The sequence below is a fragment of the Chlamydotis macqueenii genome, chromosome 11 (genome assembly GCF_036417535.1).
Source record: "Chlamydotis macqueenii isolate bChlMac1 chromosome 11, bChlMac1.mat, whole genome shotgun sequence".
Classification (NCBI taxonomy): Eukaryota; Metazoa; Chordata; class Aves; order Otidiformes; family Otididae; genus Chlamydotis; species Chlamydotis macqueenii.
This window is the reverse complement of record NC_141566.1, coordinates 3571877-3591384: the sequence shown is the minus strand read 5'-3', so window position 1 is coordinate 3591384 and position 19508 is coordinate 3571877. Positions and strand designations below refer to the sequence as shown.

The 19508-nt window shown below is 42.3% G+C and overlaps 1 protein-coding gene across 2 annotated transcripts in view; it reads right to left on the bottom strand.

Moving 5' to 3' along the window:
- Positions 1-253: 253 nt before the first annotated feature.
- Positions 254-19508, bottom strand: part of DCX (doublecortin) — a 70394-nt gene continuing 51139 nt past the window's right edge. Inside the window, exons 4-7 of one of the 2 annotated variants that reach the window (XM_010122157.2) lie at positions 16259-16361; positions 12221-12358; positions 3445-3539; positions 254-1802 (exon numbers count right to left, since the gene is read on the bottom strand). In XM_010122157.2, coding sequence (XP_010120459.1) covers positions 1746-1802; positions 3445-3539; positions 12221-12358; positions 16259-16361 — 393 coding nt within the window. In that variant the 3' untranslated portion in view covers positions 254-1745. The remainder of the gene's footprint in view (positions 1803-3444; positions 3540-12220; positions 12359-16258; positions 16362-19508) is intronic. The other variant, XM_086756432.1, reaches the window with a different exon arrangement.

The following is a 19508-nucleotide window of genomic DNA, read 5'->3' as shown; positions in this document are numbered from 1 at the left end:
ATCCTGGCCTCTCTCAGATACATCTCTTTTTTTAAGTTGCATTATACGTATCGTCACATGAACCTCTAAAGATGCAGCCTGCACAGATTGTTTCATACCGGCAATGCAAGCAAACAAAATGTGGAGCAGCTTTGGGAACAACCCAGCGTTCACGTAGCATCAAACATCACAATGTCATAACGCATTCTAATCACAAGGGGTTGCAAGGAAATAGGTGTGTAAGCTGAAACAAAGGCAAATAGAGCAACAAAGAAAGATTTGATTGCACAGATTTCATTCAGGTAAAGTTCAGTAATAATCAGTTTCATTGAAAGCTTATTCCATGAGAAGGGGAGGCAATGCCAGCTAGCCTGTGACAAAGCTTCGGCGCTGTAAAAACCACCAGCCCTGCGTGAGCAGATGAACTTTGCATTCTGTAGGAGTCATTACTGATCCATAAAAGCAAAAGGTTTCTCTAAATACAGTAAGTTTGTTTTTGTCAGATAGAAGAGTTTCTTAAAATACAGGTTCTTGAACAGCACAAAATTCCATTTGTTATAGAAGTAGAGAATCTGGCCATAGTTAGGAATACTGAAGTGTAAAAAACCAAATACGTAGTCTTAAACATTACAAAAACTATCAAAACATTCAGTATTTTGAATTGACCTTTTTTTCCCTACATGTGTCTATTTTGGCAGTGATGACAAGATTTCTGAACTGAGTTGTTGTTATTACTGTTCTGCAGTTGTTGGTTGGTTTTTTTGTACATTTTTCTGAATGTGTTTTTTAACCAAAAGAAAATCACCAGCTTTTATAAAAAAGAAGGAGCTTGAATCCTTACTCCCAAAACACAGATACAAGGTTTTCCTTTATAAAAAGTGTATTGATTTTTTTTTGCTATAAAAAGTGACCTATAGGGTGTCAAACCTGAAAACAAATTTTCACAGTGTTTTCAGTGTTGGTTGTTCACAAGGCATTCCTGTTACAAACAGAGATAGAGAGATACCATAGGGTAGGTGTAAAAATTTGTTACCAGCTAGCAGTATCTTTGGATCAGATGCGAAAGGTGTTCCACTCCAGATAATTCAGCTGACTTACTTGTTTTTTTTCTTAATAATAATAATAATAAACCCCCCAATATTTGAATCACTATTGTACTAACCTTACTTAGCGCCTTATGCAATCATTCCTAACCTCATCCAAGCTTCTGCTGGCGTATTAAGTATCAAACTAGTACATCATTTCCCTTCCTGCCCTCCTACAATAAAAAAAATACCAGTTAGTATGCAGGTGATAAAATCAGGGCTGCAAGTGAGGAGCAGGTGAGCTGGCAAGCGTTGGGAGTTTGGAGGGGTGGAGAATATCATTTGCTCTACTTGAGCTTGCAGATCGAGCAGCAAGCGATCCATTTGCACACTTTTGGGGGAGCTACTTTACTATCACTAGGAAAATTACACAGTTGTAGCAGAAGAAACAATAGAAGAAAACGGGAAATGTGCAGGATCATCGGCATATTGGCCCCAAATTGCTCGCAATGTCCATTTTGCATCCCTGTAACTTAGAAGAATGGTATCCCTCTATCTCTATAGACTGGTAGGTGTTGATTTGTGGCACAGAGGATAAATCACAGAAAAAAAAAAAGACAAATAACTGTGTGTCCTTTGTCTGATTTGAAAGCACCAGTCACCTATCTGCTTATTTTGGCAGAAGTACTCTACTGTATCTTAAACATAGCTTGCAATATGGACATTTAGCTTCGTGTCGCTTTACATGGAATCTCCAAGGGAATCAGAGTCATCCAAAGACAGAGGCAGATACAAGTCCTGTAGGAAGAAAGAGGAAAATGTTAACTCACACAATCAGTTTCCACCTTTGGTCATGCGTAAGGAAGAAGTCGAATGGTCCAGTTCCATGCAGCTCGCAAGGAGAGGGTGGAAGACCCGAGCACTGGTTACTGGAGGGGCTGACCAGTTGTCCAGGTAGTTCAAGGCTAAAATCAAGGCAGGTTACTTCCACAGTGCAGCAAGAGAATCTTGGTACCAGAAGATGACTGTTCAGTGATAAGTTTGAGGAGTATTTTTTTATAGCTTCTTGATCAATGTGCTCATTATAGCACATGCATGAAAGAGCAGGACCTCTCCTTGAAGAGGTCTCTTTGGATGTAAGTCTACAACAGTCTTACCTTGATTTGGCAGCTACCCTTAGGACAAATCTCTAGGAAAATCACATGTTCCATGATTTATTCTTTATTTTAAGTAATTTCTAATCGATTAGAAGGGTTAAGGAAATAAGCCCAAGTTTATTATTTGGATCAAATGCTGAATGTAAAGCTTTTCCGGGGTCCCTTTTTAGGGTAACCATCTTATTCCACTTCCTGAAAGTTCTGCATGGAACGAGGTACGCAAACCTGCTCAAGGACTAAAGCTCTCCTTGGACTCTGACCCATACACAGTTAAAAACTGTGAGCAAAACCAAGAAAAGCCCAAATACACAGAAAGGAAATTCACAACAATCTTGATGTAAGAAAATGTAAAACATGACTTTGTGGTGACCTCAACCTAAGCATTTATCATGTGAGCTTTAGGGGAAAAAAAGAAAAGTGATTTCATCATAAGCAGGAAATTGCTCCTGGGAGGAAGACAATGGCGCATGAATATTCATTCTGGTAAACCTAAAATGCTACATTTTGTGTTTGCCGACTGGTTGGTGGGCAAGCTCATAGATGGATTGGCTTTGCCCTCAGCAGTCACCATCTATTACAAATGCTCTAGGGGCTTTGCTGGAAAGGTCATAAATCAGCCAGCTGAAAACATGCATAAAACATTAAAGAAGGTGAGTTTTACTTGTCTTTACCAGGAAGCAAACACTCATCTCCAAAGTCCTAAGTGAGATAGCGTTTGGAAAGCATTTTAGGTCCTTGATGGCTGAAGCAAAGGATGCAGTTTACAGCATTACTTCTGCTGAAATACACACAAGCAGTTGTTGAATTCAGACTATGGGCCAGATCCTCTTCTCAGTTATAAATTAATAATAAATCTGGACCCATGGTGTTAAAATTGGTGCGTTTCCTCAAACTTTGGCTGAGCAGCTGAGATCAGAGTTAAGTCCTGAGGAAAATGTAGATTTCATTGGATTCAGCTATGCTTTTGATCTATATGAAGATCGTATCCATCAATAACTTGTGAACTTTTTCAAATAGTGATACAAGCTCAGGGTTAAGTTATCTCTTCTGGATGATCTCCAGCACAAATTAGTAACTCCAGTGGAAGAAACAGGCCAATGATTTGTCGTTCACCATCTTGCTAGAGCCCAGAGTGCCAATGCTTTTAGGTAATGGGCCAAATTCTCCACTGACTTAACATAAGGATTTGTGCTTCCAGAGAATACAGCCATGACTTAAATGTCGTACAAATCCAAGCAGACTAAGGAAGAATCGGATGTAGTAAGGTATAAGAAACGTAATACCTTGTGCTTACGGAGGCTCCCTGGGCTGGTAGGTGTGGAGATCGGGGATTGCTTTGATTTGGGTGTAGACAGCTGACTGCTTGAGGTCCCATTTGCTGTCAGAAAACAAGACAGAAGCTAGCAGTCAAACAAGAAAGAGGAAGATCTTCTTCGGGGAGGTGGAAAGTATCCAAACATTTAACACAGAAATGCTATAGTTTATTCATGTTAGGCAGGAGAAACAAAACAAGCTATCCACCCAACTTAAAGCTTTCAGCTGTTCAGGATAATAGACTGTAAAATACAGTTAAATACAAAATAGATTGAAGGAGGAATATTTTACACTACAAATATTCACCAAATTGATCCAAGATACACATCACCAGAAAAAAAGAAAGACAATTTCTATGTTCTCAATTGAAACCACGTGGCATTTAAGGGCATGAGTGGAATCCAGAGGCTGCAGATATCCCGGTTCCTACACAAGAAATGGTAGATGTCAAGTATACACATTACAAATCAGACAAACAGCTGCCTGGAATGCCCAGGATATAGTTAGCTGTGGCTAGGTTTAAATGACCAAAAGAGCCCTTGTGAAGCACAGGGTGGCATGTCCCTTGTCACCTCATGGGGAGAGGCCAGAGCAGGCTCTGCTGTTCCTCTGCTGCCTGCACCAGAGAAGTGGACATGGTCCGTCGTGGGGAGGAACAGAAGAATCACGTCAAGCAATGATCCTCTTACAAAGATCAAAATCTGGCCTTTTGGGTTGCTTTGAAGAAAACATAGTTATTCTCCATTTTAAAAAATATGATTCATTTAAACCAAATGGCTTTTGGAAGGGTGGTTCCTCCTGGCTTTGAGTTAAAGCAAAGGGCCCCAGTCTAGGTCAGGGCAAGCTATTATGCATTTAATGGACTAAAAAGGAATCAAAGTAAATAGCATATTAGGCAGAAAAGTGAGCGCAAACAAAATGGAATAAGGATAAATTAATTTTTTTTCCTACCGCTGGTGTTCTTTGAAGTAAGCTAATGTCTTTTATAATTGTCGGGTGTCACAATCCGTGTTTCATACTGACCCGTAGTGAGCTTGGTCATTCATAGGTTGTGTGTCAACTCCAGGGATACAGACTCTTGTAAGCAGGGGTTGTACACACACAGCTGCATCCCCCCAAGCAGCATTACTTGAGGGAAAGAAATTCAAACTCATGCTGGCTGTGTCCAAGTATATTATCTTTTCTGGCCTTTTCTTTTTGCAATCCAAGCAGCAGCAAGCTGGAGGCCTTATAAGCATTAAAGTACGTATCCCAGTCAAGTCTACAGAAAGTGACATTTTGAAAACCTGCTCCAGATGTTAACATACTCAGCACAAGCCACAAAACTAAACCCCCAAATATTTTGATTGTCATTTCCTTAAAGAGCAAAAGTGTTGCCAGCCCCACAGATAACTACACAAATCCCTACGCTGTTTAAAGAAAGCATTTTTAATTGTGTTGGTGTTTCACACAGAGAGAAAAAGACAAGCATATCATGGTCCAGAGCTGTTGTCCTGCTCTCTAAGTGCCCAGCATCTCTCTACACCATTACTCTGACTGTAAAGGCACGGGCACGGGAGGATGGATGGTTTCAGCACATGGGACGTCTGCTTTCATATTCATAGCTGAATATGCAAATCCGTTACTGAAAATTAAGCAAGTAGTTGAGTGTCTGGAGGACACCTAAGTGTCATACAGTAAGAAGAAGGTGTGCAGGTGTTGCATTTTTAAGAGCAAAACCAGCATAACTCTCACTTTAATGCCTAGGACAGCCTTGTCCCTCTTCTCTGTTATCCTCTGGTGAGGAAGAGGGGGCAGTTCAGGTTCACAGCCTCACTGCCCAAAAGTAGAGGTCATACACTGAGTTCAATAAGTGTAAAGAAAGATGTGCTCTAAGCCACAGGACAAAGGAGGAGCTGCCGGCGTGTTAACACAGCTCAGGCTCAACAGATTCGTGGTGATGGGGGCCTTCTGTCTTCATATCCATCATCGCCATGCAGAGGGCACTGCTGGGAGGAGGAGGCTGTTCATCACAGGCAGCTTCTTTCCCATTACAAATGCGCCTTACTGAGGAAATAGTTATTTCTTAAAAGGTGGTAGAAATAATGATTTACAGATAATTGGGGAACAGAGTGACCCTTCACCTCCCCATTCCACTCAGACCGTTCTTTATTGGTGGGGGGAAAAATCTAGTTACGGAAACCCAGAAATTGTCACCGGTCCCTGCACTGCGACATCCCACTTTTCACTTTGCTCCGGTTCTACAAAGTGAGCTGCCCTCGAGGTTGCTGGGAAAAAAATAGAGTTCACTAATTATATGCCATATAATGAAGGCAATTCTGAAAACAAGAACTTGGATTTCCTTAATTTTTTTTTTTTTTTACCAAGTGACTTTGGGTTTTCTGTTAAAGAAAATGTGAGGTACAGTAGTACTAATATAATCTATATTAGCTAGAATCCATCTCTTAATTTCTAAAATGTCTCTTTCTTTATTTATTTCCAATTGTCACTGACCCTAAGGCAGGAAGCAATCCTTCCTAAGATGAAGAATGCCACTTAACAACTCTGCAAAGAACCCAAATTTCCCTTCCACAAACAGGAAGACTGGAAGAACGGCTAACAGGCGGAGTGAGCAAATAGATGTAATTGCTGCAGGGAAGGACATAAATTCCCTAATACAGTGAGACTTTTAAGTGCTACAGCAGGGATGTTAATATTTTATGAGCACCAGTGAAAAAACAGATGTGACATCCAAATCAGAAACCCAGTGAGATGGATGTGTATCATTACCAATGCTCACAAAGACTTTTGCAGAAGGAGCAACAATTAAGAAGCCCAGTTTAATTTTCTTTGTCTTATCATGAAGAATAGTGTTCATAATCAAACTTGCATGCATTTGTCTTGAACTAAAATCCAAAAAAATAACAAGAGGCAAAGAGCAGATCCCAGCTGGTGTATAACGCTGCTGCTCCACTAAAATCTGCTGATGACTTATGGTAGGTAAGGATCTCCGACAGCTCGGCTATTGGAAACCATTCTTTATAACCAACTTCTATTGTAATTAATTTGGGTTTTTTTCAACCATGTTATTGTTTGTGTATTATGTCTTATTTATGTCCTTGTATTTGCTTGGCAACCTCAATTCACGTTAAAGCCCCTTTGTGCATATGACACATCCTTTAATTGCATGAACGTGTACATTGCCTTGTTTCCTCGGATCCTTACCTCCTTCGGTGCACAAGACAGTTTGTACTTGGGGAATAATTCAGGCTTGTGCAGAAAATGAGAGGGAGGATGGAGAAGATAGCATAATGTCATGTTTGAGATGGCTATGAGAGATGCAGGTAAACTGAATTCTCTGCCTGCTTCTCCCACAGATATTTTAGACAAATTTCTCATAGGCAATTGTTCCTTGAGTGTTGCTCGGGTTTGCTTGGGTGACTAGGACTGTGGATCTGAATTTCCAGCAATGATAAGCACAGAGACCTGGAAATGATGTTAGTGAGGCCCATCTTTTGAACTCAGATTTCTAATACTGAACAGAACTGGAAAAAGCAGGGCCCAAGGACCACAGTGAGTGCTCAAAATGTGTGGAGATGTCTCTTTTTCTGTCAGTTTGTAAAGCAAGGTTAGTACTCCCTGCTCCACTGGGGTTCCCAGGTTCTGCAGATGAGTTCCTAGTTTGAGGAGCACATGCTTGTACATCACAAGAGTGAGAGAAAGAACCATGAAATACGTGGATAGTTTTGTCTCCAGGTCAGGGTTTGAAGTGTCACCAAGAAAATAAAGAGAGGCAACAACCAGAACAAGGACAGCATAAATCAAATGCAGAAGTAGCAGCTTATTTAGTGAGCACAAGTCATCCTGCCTTCCAGGACAGAGGAGCCTGTGGGAAAAATAAAACCTCCATTGTAGTGTTTATTCAGGAGCGGAAGAATTCCGATTGCACAGTCATCCTTCGCTCAGGCACCTCCTGACTTCCAGGTGCTCAGCTCTGCAGTGCTGGCACCCTTTTCTCATCACATTCAGTGAGGGTGATCTCTCCGCTGGATGCATAGTGGGGATTGTCAGCTAGCAGAACGTTAGTAAGCGCAAGTGGGGTAACAAGCTGTTCTATCTTGTGTGCAACCCAAAGGACATCTGCTGCCTTTTTAACACATTCAGAGATAATGACCCCGGGGAGCCAGATCTCTGGTCAGGACAGACTGACGTTCTGTATCAGTTTTGCTAATTGCTGCTGCCTTGTGAATATGCTTTTGTCCCTCTGTCCAACTCTTTCATGAGAAATGAAAGTCCTGCAGCCTCAGAGCCCTGTTCGTAGGCTCCCTGAACCAAATCAAGGCAAAGCTGGGGAAAGACATTTTCAAATTTCAGCTTTGGTACCTGTGGCTCTGTGCTACAAAAGATCATGCTGGTTTGAAAAATCACAAACTCTCCTATCACAGCACGTGTATTTATACAACTGAACTCGTTTGTTATGTGAGTTACTGTGAGATAAGTTCATATTTTTATAACAAAGATATAATGGCAAGTGACATCATTATTTTCTCCCCTGTGATTTAGCTCTGTCTGTTGTTTGGCTTGGCTTCTTATTGGAGTAATCTGTTAAAGAAATTTTGCCAAACTTCATGCTGACCCAACCCATTTAAACCTCATGGACCACAGCAGCAGCACAGCGACTTAGCTCCTTACGCCCAGTTTTCCTCTGTCACCTTAGGAGAAGGAACTGGATGGTATACTACACATGTAGTTTAGTCTGGATTTTATTGCTCTAAGCTATGTCATTTAGCAAAGCTGACTTCATAGAAAGAAAAATAGAGGCTAGAAATATCCATAGAAGCTTTGTAGCTCCAATTCTGTGCTCTAAATTGGGATCAGATCTATTTGGGTCAGCCCCAGTAGAGAGCATATTTTTTAAAAGCACCAGGTCTGACAGGGACTAGCAAGCTCCCTAGAAGACCTGCTTCAGTGATTAAGATGCTTATAATTGAAAAGCGTTCCTCATATCTGATCTATATATCCCTTATTAAAGATTAAACCAATATCCTGTCTTATCCCTGATAAATGCACAGGAAATTTGATCATTATCCTATTTTTAATACTTCATATATATTTGAAGAGTGTTAAATTGTCCCTCTGGATCTTCCCTTTTTCTAAGCTAATCAGTCTATTCCCTTCAACCTTTCTGAACCCCAGGAAGTTTCTTCTGGATTTTCTTTAGTTTGCTTATATCTTTCTTAGCGTGTTCAGTCCATATTTAAACACAACAACCTAAGCTCAGCTCAGGCCAGGTAGAGCCACCAATCCCTTCCAGTCTCAATTCACACCTGATATATGAGAAACTAGTTCAGCTCTACTAGCTAACATTTGGGAGACAGAGAAGAGAAGAGAAAGGCACTGGGTTAGATTCTCGTAGAGGGAGAAGTAAAATCCTGTTGCATTTTGCTAACCGCACCTTGCTGGAAGCAACATGTTGGGGGAGTTAGGTGGAGGATGTAGATGAAAGACTGCATCAAAGCTCCAGCACCAAAGAGATGGGAAGCTAAAGGATATACTGGAAGCCCAGTGGGAACTGCTGGCAGAGCAGCCAGGGCCTTCCAGTCAAACTGAACCAAGAGGTGAAAACGGCCCCGTGACAGAATGGTCAGCACGGTGTCTGGAGGAACAGCTAGATCAAACCAGAAATACAGTGGCATTGCTGAGAAGGTGTATATATGGGGTGGGGGTTAATGAGAGAAGGAAGAAAGGATTCCCCTTGGGAATACAAGGCCTGTGGACTGTTACCATCTGCTTACAGCAAGACACTTCTTCATTCTTCATTCACTCATTTCATTTTCATTCATTCATTCATTTCTTTTTCATTCATTTAAATGACTGTATGGTAAATAAAGAGATAAAAGTACCATGGCAAGAAAACAGTGTTTAGCGTGTTTCTGTGGATTAGCTACCTCATTTTTTTAATATCCTTGGAGCTGAAGGGCTCTGGCTGCCTAGAGGGAATTGAGCTTTTCACAGTGAGGCCGTGACACATCTAGGCAGGAGGCAAATTACCTCCGGCAGAAGGTTCAACCAGTGAACGCGAATCGCTGCAGCTGGGAGCTGGCGTACTCTGTGCAGTTGCACTTCTGTGCACGGCCTTTTGTTCTGACGTTTTTTAACAAAATATTTTGGTTTTGTGTTCTGTGTTGCTTCATGTTATAATCCTTGTTATTTTGGAATGGGAGCTGACCGCTTAGGCAGCTCACTACCAGGACTGCTGTAAGAAGACAGTCAAGGGAAACATTGCAGTTCACATCTAGCTGGTGATAGGAGCCATTAAATGGCTTAGAAGCTGCTTCCTTTTCAGTGCTAAAGTTACAGACTTGCTACATCTATTTCCTTCTGCTGTTGTCCTGACTCAGAGGTGGCCATGGAGTCTTTATGTGTTGACACATAAAGATCAGAAGCATCCCTACAGTGAATGGTAGAGAAAGCGGATGCCACGTTTGTGTGCTGTCAACCTCTCATCCTCAGAATTAGCATTGGCAAGCTCTGCTGAAGCAGGTTTTTCTGTCCTCTCTGTGCTGTAACGCTGATGTACTGCTTTTGTCCACTGTCTGCTGGCAGCATAGAAGCTCTTGCCAAGGAGTGAAGCACAGCTGCATGTGCACGATCTGCTTTAAGCCTTCGCTGCCTCTGTGGACAATGCGTGTGGACCACTGTCCACGTGTAAATCCACCGCATTCTCATTTTTGCTGCTGATAAATAATGTCCTATTTTCCCACATGCTTTAATAGGGAACTTGAATAATTAGGATGAGAAATGGGAAAAAATAACATCCTTTTCTGTAACTGCGCTGTGCTTGTAATGAGGAGGGTCCAGACTTTTTTCTTCACTCAAGCAGCATAAAGATTTTCTTCCGAATCTGCGTTTACATCAGTGCCCAGATATGTCACAATGGCCTTAGAGACTATGGTACAAAAACAATACAGAAACCTACCTGGAAAAGAACTGAAAAGAACAGAAACTAATAACATAGAATCAAGGAAACTCCAAGTTCTGATATGACAACCACAGCAGAGCGAGAGACAGCAAATCCAAAAGGTACAAATGGGTAGGAGATCAAATGCATAGCAAAAATATTTAATATACTTGAAATAAAACTGTTTTTCAATCCTTTCACAAATAAGATAGGTGAGAATGCTGAAAAAAATGGGTCAGATCATCTTTTATTAATCAGGCTTCATTCAGCATTTCTTGCCTTTTTAATGTGACAGCTTCAAAATCCAGCTAAGCCTGTTGATGGTTTATGCAAATATTTACTCTTAAGTAATGTGTAGACCCTCCTTTCTTTATTACAAATTCAAGGGATGAGAACACAAAGCAGTATTCTTTTTTTCTCTGTGTCCTGAGAAAACAACTGGTTTTGTTCACCTTTCCACCGCTGGGAGAGTTCTGTAATTTTTAATTCTCATTAAGCAGGACAGGCTGCCATTTTTTTCTGTATTGAAATCACAGGAAAATATGAAAGACCCCTGTCTAGATGGATTAAAGAAACTTGATTTGTCCTTCATTACTGGCCTTAACTCCAGGAGCTGGCTATTGTTCAGAGTTTCTGGTTATTTTAATCTCCTTCTGAAAGGCTCTACTTACTGTGTTCATTAAACTCCATCAGATGACTCACCAGTTTGTTCCTGTGAGTCATTCAATCAGTTAAAATCAGGAACACAATAGTTGCCATTTCACATTAGACTACATGTTCATGCAATAAAGTCTACTTGTCCTGGTAATTAGCACCTGATGCTTATGGAGAAGGTTTAAAGGCTGTTTCACAACTCATGGATGGGCTGACTCCGAGTTGTTTGGGTTTTTTTTTAAATATTTTCCATCATGTCTTCAATGTACCCGCACAACTTTACCATGAATTTGGGACTGTGAAAGCTTTTTAGGTTATAGCAAGCCTGAGTTTAAGAACAGCCAGCATTGGAATCTTGAAGGAAAACTCTATGAATGCAGAGTCACTTTACAGAGAAATAACTGCTAAAATCAGAGTCTTGGCATGTGCCAGCCAATTTCACAATGACTCTTTAAGTAGCTGAAGAACATCGAAAGGCCCTAAACAAATCAACTGCTTCCTGGGGAAAATCTTTCTGAACACTGTCAGGAGAATTTTATATCCAGTAATCCAACATGTAGTGATGGTCAACTGTTGGGAGGTGTTCACATGCACTATGCAAGGTGTTACTGTGAAGGTGAAAAGCGATTTCTGTTTTATATCACCTGTGTTAATGCTGTGGGTCACTTCAATTCAAGCTACGAATCTCCCCTGGAATCCTGAAGTGCTTATTTGGTGATTTGGCCATTTTAGTGAAAGGCCATGTCTGGTTCTCTTTTGGAAAAAAACCAGGCAGACAGATGACAGACCTAGAGATCCACTCTCTCCATCATGACTCTAAAAACTATCAATTACCAGAAGCGTGATATTAAGCCCAGCCTTTAATTTCTAGGCTCTGCAGCTCTCCAGGTGTGCTACACCACCAATTCAGTTGCTACTGAAGAGGGAAGGAGGCATCTCAAATGGTGCAAGCTGCTGCAGCAAATCAGCATTTCTGTTTTCCTTCTCTGTTACTGAATGAATGTCTCAGTATCATATCAATAAACCCATCACCAGTTCTCCAATTGCAAGGTCACTAGTCTTCACCCAAGCTCAGTGTATCCAAAAGCACACAGTATGTGTTTTTCTCTTGAGCGTGGTTAATATTCAGACAGCAGAAAACAATCACTCACCGTCTTGATGGTTACCTGAATCGGCTGGGGACTTGCTCCGGCGCATGGGGGCTGGACTCTTTGCTGAGCTCTTCTGAGGGGTGGGAGATGACTTACTGCCCGTGGCGGCGGCAGGGCTCCCTTTCATCACCCGGCACTCTAAGGAAACAGACAGAAACCGTGGTTATGTCCCTATCTACTCCTGCTGCCTATGGACACCAGGTATGAAACACCCATAGGCATCTTAGTGCTTTGTCTCCAAAGAGCAGAAAACATCAAAGGTAATGGAAAACCTGATACCTCACATTGTCTCTAGAGCAGAAAGGATAGTTTTAGGGGGAGGGCAAAGAGGAGAACAGCTTTGCTCTTCTAGAAGAGGTTCTGAGACAGTCTATGTCAAGATCAGGCTGGCTCCCTAGCAGGGCCCATCTCTGCACCTGTGCTCTACCAGAGATTTTCTGCTCTTTCCCTTGCCTTGGTTCTCACCAGCTCGTAAGCACAATGAAAATGGCCAACACTGACTGAGGGAAGGATCAGGCCAAAAAAACCAGTTAATTTGCTGTAAACCTTCCATGAAGATGTAGTAGTAGGTATGATGAGTGCAATTTATGCAGGTGCAGAAAGCCAGCAAGCAGCTCCTGGCATGATGTAAAGGTCTCCAAGTGGCAGATGGGACATCTGTCCCAGGAGGCTTTCACCCAGCCTGAATCAGCCTCTTCTGTGGTTTCAACAAGCTAAAACTTTTCAGATGCAGAAAGCAAAGACGACAAAATGGTTTTAGAAAAACTGTCCTCTGTCTTGGCCACTCATCCCTTTTGGAATGGTTTGCGTAAACAAGTCTAGTACATTTATGTACTTAAAGACATGAGCAGATGAGAACCCCAACTGTGTTTTCTTAAAAAATAAATAGGGCAGGAATAGTGGAAAATGTAAACATGATCTACAGCGTCCTGCAGAAGGGAACTGAAATGCTAACAAACCTCCGTGTGTCCCAGGATTTCAGGCATGCCAGATCTTCAAAACTGGAGTTTATTTACATGGAAAGCTGACAGAAAAAGCACTTCCCACCCCTCAAGTTATTAACTTGACCCATTTAAGAAGGTGGCAATAAAAAGGGGATTTCCTTTTTGTTAAATGCTAACCGTTCTCACCTCATCTCCTGCAACAGATTATCCTCACCAAGATGTGAAAAACAGATCTTTTTTTTTATAGACATGAAGTACATATTCCACATACAGACAGTTTTTTATGGAAAAGTTCTGGTCAGCATGCATGGGCTGGACTCAGGACTCCCTTGACTGGATTCCCTAATGGGAATCAACTAAGGCAGCAAATAAATAATTGGTCAACTGAAAACAAGTTGTCTGACCTAAGTGTATGTGTTATTTATTTATATATTGGTGTATCTATGAAAATGTAACTGCCTTAATTTTTTCCCCAGGCTTTCCTCATTCTCAGACAGTCAAGAGTCAATCTCTTCTTCTTCCGGATGGTTTGGGAAAGAGTTTGCTGTTGGGCCACGCAGTATAAGAATCTGAGGAGAGGATGCTCTGTGCTCCATGGTGATAATTAAACCTACAATGAGTTTATTCTCTCTCCTGCTAAATGGATTTTGGAAACTGTAAATCAGAGATAGAAAAAGTTGTGTGTTTTGTTTTTTTTCAAAGGTACTTGACTTCTCACAGGTGATGCCACAGAAAAGCTTGTAGGGCTCCAGCACTGATATAGCCCTGATTTTTTACACATGACCAGCAGTAATGACTGGGTGAGGGAGGTGTGGAAGGTAGACTATCCCTCCTTGATAGTAAAGAATATAGGGTTTCATGAGACATTGTGAGCCTCTAGGGAGAGTGTGCCAATAACTGCTCCTGGTGTTAACCAGCCAAGCCAAAATATGGGGAAAAATCACCTTCAGTCACCGCAGACATAATATTTTTCAAGGCTCTTACAGCTGTTTAACAAAAACAGTGCAACATTTCTATCTTAGAGCATGATTCATTTTAGGCATCACATGCTCTGTGAGATACACCAGAGTACAGTCTCCCCGGAGCAGAGTGGGTCTCCTGGTGCCCCTGCGTGATATCTGTCAGTCATATTGTGTGGATGTCTCAGAAGCCAAGGGGGTCTCAAAGGGTGTCAGACATCGATGCTCAGTCACCTGAATTACTCCCTAAAAGAATAAACCTAAAAAGTGAAAATACTTTATGTTGCATCTTTTCAAGAGCTTTCAGATTTATTTTCTTGCCAGGCGAGTAATTCCTTGAAAAGAAACTCAGCTTTGCATTTTCCAGCACAGAAAGGCTGACTGTGAGGAATTCCTCCAGCTCAGCCGTCAGCAAGCGTCAGTGCACCAAAGGCGATCACTGAGCATTTGCACACCCTGCAACAAGGTTCGAAAGGGAGAAACCTGGCTGCGCTGAAGTCAGTGTAAACAGGCCTCTAAACATCGCAGGAGGCGTGACATTTCCGTGGGCTGATGCCGAAACCAGCGGGTGTGAATGAGGCAGAGGAACATCATCTGGAAAGTGCTCAGCAATAGGGATTATGGAGCGGAAGCTATGGTGGGCAGTCAGGAGGAAAAAGATGACATAATCCTCTCTTATGCGATTTTTCATTTTGTTTCCTGATGTCCTGCCAGAGTGAACATAATAAGCAGCAATCCAAGAGCATGTCATCCAAACAGGCAAGAAAAAGTACCCCATGACAGAGGAGATTTTCATAAGTGACATTCATCTGCAAGACCTCAGGACTCACAGTTCTCCTCGCAGCATCTGGCTGATAACAAGGACGGATGATGCGTGTATAACGGAAAAACACTGCTGGCTAATAGCTCCTCATCTGCTTCTTGAGAGGTGCAGGGCACCCCTGCTCCCCTGCAAATACCACTGAGAGCTGCAGTTTCTCAGTGCCTTCCCAACAGCAGGCTTGCCTTATTTTTCTTAGAGAAATCCAAGCTGGAAAAATCAGTAGTAACCAGGAGTGTAGGCAGAGAGCTGGGCTTCCCATCAAATTGTTCTGCTGGGATTGCATCCAAACTGTTTTACAGTGTGGAAGTCCCTGTGGAGCTGACTCAACTGCCGAGCGTTTAAAAAAATATGAAGCTCAGGTTACTGATCACTTCCCCAGCCTGACACAGGCTTTATTCTTTGCCTGCAAAGTTTCAGCTGAATCTTGGAAACTTTCTTTGAATTCCCCAAGACCATCAAATAGGTTCATCTGGAGTACACAGGTCAGAAGTACCAGCATCAAATAAAATCAGGCTTGCAAAGGAGTCATAAAAATACAGTGTTTGAAGATTAGAGGCTGCTTGACTCCCTAGCATACAGCAAAAGTCCTCTTTGCTTTTCAATACAGGACGCCTAGAGCTTTGGGAAATGAGGTTTTGGAGACCACATTTTTCTTCTAGGTTAAATGGTCAAAGTTACATTAATTCACTCTTGCTGCGCTCCCTGGCACCAGCAGGCAGCCTGCGCTGTGGGTGTACACAGTTGCCAGGCGGGGTAGGTGGTAACTCCTACAAGCAAGCTCTGTATATTCTGTGAAATTAAAGATTTCATGGCTTAATTCATCATAGAGACTCACATTATTATGGATCTGTGCTTGCAGGTGTAACCGATGGACAAATAATGGTGCTGTCCCAGTGCCCCCTGTAAAAGGGGAATTATTGCTCTGCTTTTTGAATCAGCAGAAGGAACCGGTTCCCGTTTTTTAATTTTCACATGTGTACGTAAGAACACGAGTCCTTCTGCTGTTTAGTTCTGAATAAAAATGTATCTATCTGACTGCAACTAGATAAAATTGAAAGGATATACACTGCCAGATCTTGCAGTAAATGTCAAATGGTGTAGGAGTCCATCTATCCTGACTTGAGCTCCCTCAGTCAGTATTTCCCTGATTATAACTGCTGCCTGTACAAGTTTCACAAAAGGATGTTAAATTCTGTGTACCAGGTCTTAAAAAAACCAAAACAATAGCATGCAGCGTTTTGATTTGATACAAGCAACTGAATGGAAATCAAATAAAAACACAGACTGGCGAGCAGTGTGTGTTTGATCTTACCACTTTCATCCAGAGAAAAGTCATCCTGTGCATAGCGGAATTTTTCTGGACCACAGGCGATAAACACATCATCATCCCCAAAGAAATCGTGGAGACAGGTCACCTACAGAGAGAGCAAAGTCATTCATTTTATTTTTAATTGGCAACATTCTGATGTGGCTTAGTTTTAATTTAAACAGGAGGGAGCTGCCTCTCTGCTGATCTCCGTACTTCCCGTAAGCCTGGTGCACAACACACAACTTCTCTGGGCAAGTCAAGCGTAAAAGTGTAATTAAAAAAAGAGAGAAAAACAAATCCCAACTACCTTGCAAATTCCATGAGGTATGGCATTTCCAGTCAATTCGGGAGCTGACAGAATACATCAGTCACCCCCATGAATGACACAGACATTACCGAGCTACTTCTCAAATACGAAGCAGAGGTGCCCCCCATGCCACGTTGGCAGGCAAGGCTGTGCCACCGCTGCCCACACTGATGAGCACTGGAGTGCCAACAGACTCAACCACTAAGAAGGCAAAGACCTTCCTGAGCAGGCAAGCTTGATGATAGGTTTTAAAGCCAAAAAGGCTATCTGAACCACTGAGGCCCAAAGTATCACTGGACGCCCTTCCCACCCAAGCATCATTTAAATCCACGGACTTGCTCCAGTTGTTGTCTCTCCTGCTCCCTGCTTTTGCCACCAAGACACGGGATGATGAAGCACCATTCCTCACTGCAGAGCTGCCCATCCCACAGAAGGCCAGGTGGTGGGGAAGGCACAAACCAGGTAAGGGGAAGGGTGCGGTGGCCGCGAGGGTGAGAGCTCTGCCCTAGGACAGCTTTGTGGGAAAAGGAGAAGCAATAGCTTCCAGTCACCTAAAACTAAGACCCCTGTCTGGGGACACCACAAGAGCAGGATGTAGAAAGTTGTCTGAGATAAACAGAAGACATGGTCATGCTGGCTAATGGCTCTGAATACCTTGCTTCTCTTTTTTGCCATCCTAAAGAGAGGGAAATTACATCTTGCAGTATCTGGAACTCCAGATCTGTGCCTTGCCTTGCAGCATCAAACAGAAGCAAAGCACAAGATGTGGGAGTGGAAGCTCCAGATCCACTAATTTCATCAGAGACCTGATATCTGAGAGTTTGGAAATCTGAAAATACATGGCTGGTCACTGGAAGCATGCTATCAGAGATCTGTAACTCTCCCTATTACTCTGCAGATGATGGACTTCTTGTTTTAACAATATTTTTAACAAAATCAAGAGGTGAACAACCAATATTCATCACAAAACCCAAGCAAAATACCTGCTTAGGTACAGGAACAAGGAAAATGGAGGAAGGTCTAAAGACTTTGAAAAGCACGTCCTAGCGATAAATCTTATTCAAAGGGTGGGCTGACTATTGGGACACAAGGGCACATCAGGCTTGCGTCTTTGTCTTCCGTCCTCCTGCTTCTCTGTAACTAGCTGGGAGATGAAGCATAGGATGAAGTTACCATCTGCCTTTGTCCTCCCGGCTGGCTGAGGAATATCGTCTCACTGACTGGTGGGCTAAGGTCTTCAGCCCCTGCGTACCTGCAGGTGCAAAGGTATTACCTGTTTGAAGTGCTAATGGGACAACAAAGCACCTCTGTCCAATTGACTTTGTCTAGAACTTCAGCCTGAGCTCCTGATGTCCCAGCCATACGCTAAGTACTGTGTCAGGAGCAGAAAAAAGGCTTGTCTGCAAACACACAGAGTGGAACATCTCCAGCATCAGCCAGCCTGAAGCAGCCCATCAGCCACACATCTGGGCACCCCAGTGAGCCCAGGGTAAATATGGGGTTTTTAAAGTTCCATTTTTTCAAGAGACCATTCCAAGTGACCGCAAGATTTGTCACTGACATTTATCACGGAGGTAACAGGGTGACAGCCGCTGCCCAGTGTTTTGGCATGTCTGGGCACTGGGGTCTTTACAGAGGGCAGATGGACTGGGCAAGGGACTGGAGAGAGCGCAGGAGATAACCGTGGGGACACTTCATGTAGGCAGAGCTGAATTTCCATATCTACGGATCCATTTGAGCTGGACTGTGAAAAGTTAATTTCAAGCTCTAATAAATCAACTAGAAGGACGGCTTTTGGCTATCTTAATAAGGCTCAGCATTTCACACTGGTTAACATAATGTATAATTAAAGCACTGCCTAGGAGTGCCAGCTCTGGTTAAGATGTCAAACACCAGTGAAAAGCCTGTTTTTCACATCGGCATGACTTTCAAAATGGAGCAAACTGAAATCTACTACGGCTTTGATCAAAGGCAGAATTTTTTTTTTTGCAAACTTCAGTGAATTCCAATTTCTGTTTGCTTAAAATTAGGTTGAAAATAGTTCACATGTTACCTACAGAGAATTCTCCCACAGAAAAGATGACATTTCAAACCAGCACTCGGTATTAAAGTCCTCCCCCTGAGGATGCGTGGCACTGATTCATTTGCAAATAATTGGGTTTGGCTCTACACACAAGTTCCCATTTGCCTGCTAAGTACTTACACCGTGGAAAACACTCGTGGGTTGCTTGCCTCACCCTTCAGTACAGAAACCATTGCGCCATTAAATGTAGTGCAAAGCTAGATCCCAACATAAGGGTTCAGAAATTTCCCAGCCTTTAAGATGAAATCAGAAAGAACACACAGCTGCTTTTGTTGTCTCAAGGTCATAAGCCAAAGTGTATATTTTCTCCTTGAACTTCTCACAACGACCACAACCAAAAAAGAAAGTCCAGGCAACCAAGAAAGCCTTCAGAGCAAGGGTCCGACCGCGACGCATACTGCCAGCATGCACAAGGACAGAAACCTGATTACATGTCAGGCAGAGATACTTGCAATTAATTAACTTTCCTGCATTCTTGTCCCTTCAGATAGTAGGTTATTATGTGTTTTTTATAATTATGAACAGCTGGCTGGATGAGTACTGGAGGCTGGTAAAAAAATTAGATAGTCTACTTGTAGAGCTCCTGATATTCAGGAAACAATAACTTCTGTGTTTGCTTTATTTGTTCCCTTTTGTTTCCTGCCGTAACTTCCACTATTGAGAACTCATCACGAAAAGCAACCCCACTCTCATTGAACAGTGCAAAACGTTGCAAAATTCAGAAAATAACAGCTGTCACATAGCATGCCGTTTTAGCTGCGTTGCTGACGTTCACCACGTGTGTGGTATTTTCTATTTACCTTTTGTTTATTCAACTTAAATCCTTGACCATGACTGTACGTCCCTGAAACATGCCCCAAATG